Below are 6531 nucleotides of genomic sequence, written 5' to 3' on the forward strand. Positions count from 1 at the left end.
ATGAATCTATTGTTTGGGTAGTCCAACTCATTGATGAGCATTTGGCTCCTTGGAATGTAGATAAACTTAAAGCAGTTTTTGAAGAGGAAGTTGATAATATCATGTCCATTCCCATCAATTTTTAAAGAGGAGAAGATTCCTTGATTTGGCACTTTTCAAAATTTGGTAATTATTCTGTTAAGTCTGGTTATATTCTTGCATGTAAGAAACGTCAAGAAAATGGTATTAGTAGTCTCCCTGCACCAGGCCCAGCCTCTGCACTCTTCAATGCTCAACTTTGGAAAGGTCTTTGGAACTTAAACTTCTACCGATGATTGCTATTTTTATGTGGAAGTTGTTAAAGGAGAGGTTGTCGACAAATGAACAGATTAACAAGATCTTGCCTCATGTCTCGAGAGTGCAAATTTTGTGGTGATTGTGAAGCTCATGAGCACTTGTTTTTCAAATGCCCAAGAGCAATGCAATGTAGGCTTTTGTCCCCTGTTATGCTGCGTTCTTCCTTCATCAAGGGTTCTTCGATGGCAAACTATTGGATTCAGTTACATTCAGCTGTCAAGGATAATTAGCATGATCAGGGAACATTGATACTGATGATGTTCCTTTTGTGGAACCTTTGGAAGAGCAGGAACCAGTGTCTCTTCCAAAATGAGAATTTAGATCCTCATCGAGTGGTTTGTTCAATGCTTGCGGATTTTGATGACTTAAATTCTAATCCAGTCTCCATGTCATTTCCTCAAATGAAAATCCATCAGCATCCATAACTTTGGTCACCCCAACCCCACCCCACCCCACACCGGCCCTCCCCCCAACCCCCCACCCCGGTAAGGAATCATGAAAATTAATTTTGATGGAGCAGTCTCTCAGGGTAAAAATGCTGGTGTAGTGGCTGTTCTTGCCAGAGATTCAGGTGGTAGGCCACTGGGATAGAATTGCAAGAGGATTTAGGGCATCTCAGATCCTCTGGTTATAGAGGCTATTGCATGTAGAGAGGCGGCTGTATTAGCAAATAGCATGAACCTTCAAAGCATCATTATTGAAGGTGATGTGCTCTCTGTTATCAACCTGTGTAGAGGCTCTTGCTGCCATCACTGCATTCAAGGAATTATTGTTGATACCATTCGTTTAAGCAAGATTTTGAGATGGTAAACTTTGTTCATTTCAGTAGGATGAGAAATTCTGTAGCACATTGCCTAGCTACGAAATGTTTAACAGATGATTCTTTCTATGTTGATCCTTTGACTCAGTTTAACTATGTAATATCTTCTTTGCCCAATTCAAGTTGATTAATGCATTGTACCTCTTGGAAAAGAAAAAAAAAATTGGGGGCAATAGAGGCAAGTGCCCCATTGCCCTACCTTAGATCCTTCCTTGTGTTTCAATTATAAATTCTATTTAAAAAAAATGATGTCTGTTACTGGTGGATTAAAAATAATGCATTTTATTTTCACTTTAAATGAAATTACTCATCAAATCGTAGAAATAGTAAAATATTTATCATTCCTCAGGAGATTTCTCAAATGAAATCAGTAAAATCAGGAGAAAAATGGTAGAAATTTTCAACTATTCATCCTCAACCACAAAAATTTATTAAAATAAATTAAAGAAAAATCAAAATTAACCACTTATTTAGCAAATAATACGGCATCTTTTTCTTTGATCTTGTTCACTCTCCATATCAACTTTTCCTTTATTAAATTATTTCTCGATTTCTCTCCCTATTGAAACTCAACAGCTAATGGATTCTTTTCCTACACTTCTTTCCTTAGCTCTTACATAATATTAATGGTGTTTCTATATTTGAAATTGTCTTGTGTAATCTCCCTTTTAGTTTTTTCCTTTACAAAAAGCATCTCACACTTGTGGGTTGGGAAAAGTTGTTCTGGTAATTTTATCATTCTTTAGAGAGGCCGCTTCAGTGGTTGAAAGCATAACCTCTAAAAATCTATAGGAAGCTCTTGTTTAACTTCCATTCCCTACCTAATCTTTTTTTTCTTTAATATTCACATTAGTCCTGATAAAAAAGAAATGGAGAAAGTAGCAGAAGAGGAAGAATACAAGTTCTACTCATGGAAAGAGAAAAAGAGAAGAAAAGAGTTAAGCCTCTCTTGCATGTTAAACACTGAACTTAGTGCTGTCCTTGCTGTGATTAGACGGCCACAAGGTTCCACAGGTTCCATGCTTCCCCATGAAGATAGCTTCGACATTAGCATTCTCCAATCTTTGAAATCCCTACGAGCTCTCATCTTCAATCCTCAGCAAGAATGGAGGACAATAGATCCTTCAGTTTATATCTCCCCGTTTCTTGATGTGATACAAAGTGATGACATCCCTGCCATGGCTACGAACGTTGCTCTCTCAGCCATTTCAAAGATTCTCAAGCTCCATATCTTCGATGAAAAGACCCCCGGAGCCAAAGAAGCTATTAACTCCATCGTGACAGGGATTACAAGTTGTCGCCTGGAGAGAACAGACCCTGTCACTGAAGATGCAATCATGATGAGAATTCTACAGGCTTTAACAGCTACCATCAAACACAAGGCGTCAATCTTGCTCGCAGATCATGCTGTTTGCACCATTGTTAATACATGTTTTCATGTTGTCCAAAAATCCGCAAATAGAGCTGATTTGCTTCAACGTGGTGCAAGGTATGCAATGAGGGAAATGATAGAGGTTATCTTTGCGAGATTGCAAGATGTAGAGGTGAAACTTGGCGAGGAGTCTGAGTCTGATACGGAGGATATTGACATTGACAGCAATATGGATTCGGGATATGGAGTTCGTTGTGTGGTTGATATTTTTCACTTCTTGTGCTCTTTGCTTAACGTGGAAGAAGTTGTAGAGGTCGACGGGGTCTCATCTCGTACAATTGATGAGAATGTTCAAATTTTCGGATTGATTTTGATAAATTCTGCTGTAGAGTTGAGTGGAGATACCATTGGGAAGCATCCAAAGCTTTTGAGAATGATCCAAGATGACTTGTTTCATCATTTGATTCATTATGGAGTTTCTTCAAGTCCGCTTATGCTATCTATGATTTGCAGTACTGTTTTGAGTATCTATCACTCTCTTCGAAGGTTAATCTAGATTGAATTGCTAAGTTTGCTTCACTTTTTTGAAATCTGCAAATTACAGTTGTGGATGCATTCTTGTGCAGGTTCATTCGTGTTCAACTAGAAGCATTTTTCGAGTTTGTACTGTTGAAAGCTGCAGCCACAGGAAGTTCATATCAACTTCAAGAAGTTGCACTTGAAGGAATTATAAATTTTGTTAGACAACCAAGTTTCATTGTTGAAATGTATGTGAACTATGACTGTGATCCCATTTGTCGAAATATATTTGAGGAAATTGGGAAATTGCTTTGCAAGCTCTCCTTTCCAGGGTCTAGCCCTTTGAGCTCTATGCAAGTTCAAGCTTTTGAAGGGTTGCTAATCACAATTCACAACATTGCAGATAATGTCGACAATGAAGATGATTCAAGCCCTTCTGGACCATACCCTGTTGAAATTACTGAGTATAGACCATTCTGGGAAGAAAAGCCTAATGAAGAATTAGATACTTGGGTGGAATATTTAAGATTCAGAAAAGCACAAAAAAAGAAAATATTGATTGCAGGGGACCATTTCAATCGAGATGAAAAGAAAGGTTTAGAGTATCTAAAGATTTGTCAATTGGTTTCTGATCCAGCAGATCCAAAAGCCTTTGCTGTCTTCTTTCGCTATACACCAGGACTAGATAAAAGCATTATTGGCGATTATCTAGGTGATCCTGATGAGTTTCACATGCAGGTTCTTAAGGAATTCACAGAAACTTTCAAATTTTCTGGCATGATTCTTGATACTGCTCTTCGTACTTATCTTGCAACCTTCAGATTGCCAGGGGAGTCCCAAAAGATTCAGCGCATCCTTGAAGCATTCTCCGAGAGGTTTTATGATCAACAATCTTCTGATACTTTTGCTACTAAGGATGCAGTTTTCATTCTTTGCTACTCTCTTATTATGCTCAATACCGATCAACACAATCCTCAAGTCAAGAAAAAGATGACAGAGGATGAGTTCATCAGGAACAATAGAGCAATAAATGCAGGGCAAGATCTTCCTAGAGAGTATCTCTCTGAGCTTTTTCATTCAATTGCAACTAATGCAATCACACTTTTTGGTCAATCTGGTCCAGTGGAGATGAACCCAGGTAGTTGGATTGAGCTAATGAATCGATCCAAAGTTATCCATCCATTAATCCTGTGTGATTTTGATCGCCGGCTAGGGAGAGATATGTTTGCATGCATAGCTGGTCCATCAGTTGCAGCAATTTCTTCCTTTTTTGAGCATGCTGATGATGATGAAATGTTGCATGAATGCATCGGAGGATTGATTTCTGTAGCCAGAGTGGCTCAGTACGATCTGGAAGATATCCTTGATGAGCTCCTCGCTTCTTTCTCTAAATTCACCACATTACTAAATCCATATGCCTCTGCAGAAGAAACATTATTTGCTTTTAGTAATGATTTGAAGCCAAGAATGGCTACTCTTGCAGTTTTCACTATTGCCAACAACTTTGGATACTCGATTAGAGGGGGTTGGAGGAACGTTGTGGATTGCTTATTGAAACTCAAAAGGCTTAAGCTTCTTCCTCAATCTGTGATTGAATTTGATGAAACTTCTACCTCATCTGATGGCCTAAGACACAAGAGAAACGAATCAGGTATATCACCCTCTTATGATCCTAAATTCGGTTGTCGTCGGAGTTCTGGCATGGTTAGTCGTTTCTCACATTTCCTAACACTAGAGAGCATGGAAGATTCAATATCTCTCGGGATGAGTGAATTTGAGCAGAACCTGAAGATCATTAAACAATGTCGAATTGGCAGCATCTTCAACAATAGTTGTAACTTACCTGATGATGCAATGCTGAATCTTGGGCGTTCTTTGATATTTGCAGCTGGTGGAAAAGGCCAAAAATTCAGCACTCCAATAGAAGAGGAAGAGACAGTAGGGTTCTGCTGGGATTTGATCGTTGCCATTTCTTTTGTCAACATTAATAGATTACATAATCTTTGGCCTTCCTTCCATGAGAATCTACTGGGAGTTGCTCAGCTTCCTCTATTTTCACCAATCCCATTTGCTGAAAAGGCCATTGTAGGCCTTTTCAAGATTTGTGTCAGGCTTCTTTCTTCCCCCCGAGCTGAAAGACTCCCAGAAGAGAGCATTTTCAAATCCATAAATTTAATGTGGAAACTTGATAAAGAAATTCTCGACACGTGTTGCGAGTTCATAATAAAGTCTGTTAGCAAGATTCTCACAGAATACCCTGCAAATTTACAAACCATTCTTGGTTGGAAATCATCTCTTCATCTGTTGTCTGTCACTGGTAGACACCCAGAAACATATGAACTAGGTGTCAACACTTTTATCACACTGATGTCTGATGCAACCTACGTTTCGCGGATAAACTATGCCTATTGTGTTGATTGTGCGTTTGGTTTTGTTGCACTCAAGAACAGTCCATTAGAGAAGAATCTGAAGATCTTAGACATTCTATCAGATTCTGTGAATTTACTGACCCAATGGTGCAAAGACTACTCAGACTCAGGGAGCAATTTTAGCATTGCAAGCAGTACAAGTAATTCCTCAATGGATGATAGCTCCAAAGGTTTTACTACTCCCAACTTTGCTATGAATTTATTCATTAAACTAGGAGAGGCATTTAGAAAAACTAGCTTGGCACGAAGAGAAGAGATAAGAAACCATACAATCTTATCTCTGCAGAAAAGCTTTTCTTTGGCTGAAGAACTTGATTTCTCACCTCTCAACTGTATCAACTGTTTTAACTTAGTGATATTTGCAATGGTTGATGACTTGCATGAAAAGATGGTAGAGTATTCAAGGCGTGACAATGCAGAAAAAGAGATGAGAAGTATGGAAGGGACTTTGAAGCTTGCAATGGAACTCCTGACAAGTGTGTACTTGCAGTTCCTGAAGCCAATAACAATGAGTCCTGGGTTTAGAACATTCTGGCTAGGAGTATTAAGAAGAATGGATACATGTATGAAGGCTGATTTGGGTGATTATGGGGAAACAAAATTGCAAGAAGTAGTACCTGACCTACTAAGAAAGATTATTACGAAGATGAAGGAAGAAGAGATTTTAGTGCCCAAGGAAGACGATGATTTATGGGACATTACCTACATTCAGATACAATGGATAGCTCCTTCTCTAAAGGAGGAACTGTTTCCTGATTTAGAAATTTAAAAGAACATGAAAGGGCAGTTGATAATGTTAAAATGTTACGTGAGAAATAGCAAAAGAGTAGTTGGATTGATTATTTATGTTTTTTCCTTGCAAAATTTATGTGTTATAATCGTTCACTTTGGTAAATATACAAACTGATTTTCACAACAGGCTTCTGTGCAGTAAAAGCTAATTCCAAAACACGCTTAAATTTAAGGCTCATTCAATTAGAGCAAAACTTTTCCATGCAAATCATTTCCATTTCCTCAATGGAAAGTATTCTTTAGGAGAAGTGAAGAAGTGAGGA

The 6531-nt window shown here is 38.4% G+C and overlaps 1 protein-coding gene across 1 annotated transcript; it reads left to right on the top strand.

Annotated features, from left to right (window-relative positions):
* The first annotated feature begins 2009 nt into the window (after positions 1–2009).
* On the top strand, positions 2010–6305 carry LOC110653973 (ARF guanine-nucleotide exchange factor GNL2). Its single transcript, XM_058144784.1, has 2 exons — positions 2010–3074; positions 3155–6305. Exons 1-2 carry the CDS (start codon positions 2026–2028, stop codon positions 6243–6245), a joined length of 4140 nt encoding a protein of 1379 aa, XP_058000767.1. The 5' UTR covers positions 2010–2025; the 3' UTR covers positions 6246–6305.
* Positions 6306–6531: the final 226 nt, after the last annotated feature.

Source organism: Hevea brasiliensis, chromosome 4, assembly GCF_030052815.1.
Source record: "Hevea brasiliensis isolate MT/VB/25A 57/8 chromosome 4, ASM3005281v1, whole genome shotgun sequence".
NCBI lineage: Eukaryota > Viridiplantae > Streptophyta > Magnoliopsida > Malpighiales > Euphorbiaceae > Hevea > Hevea brasiliensis.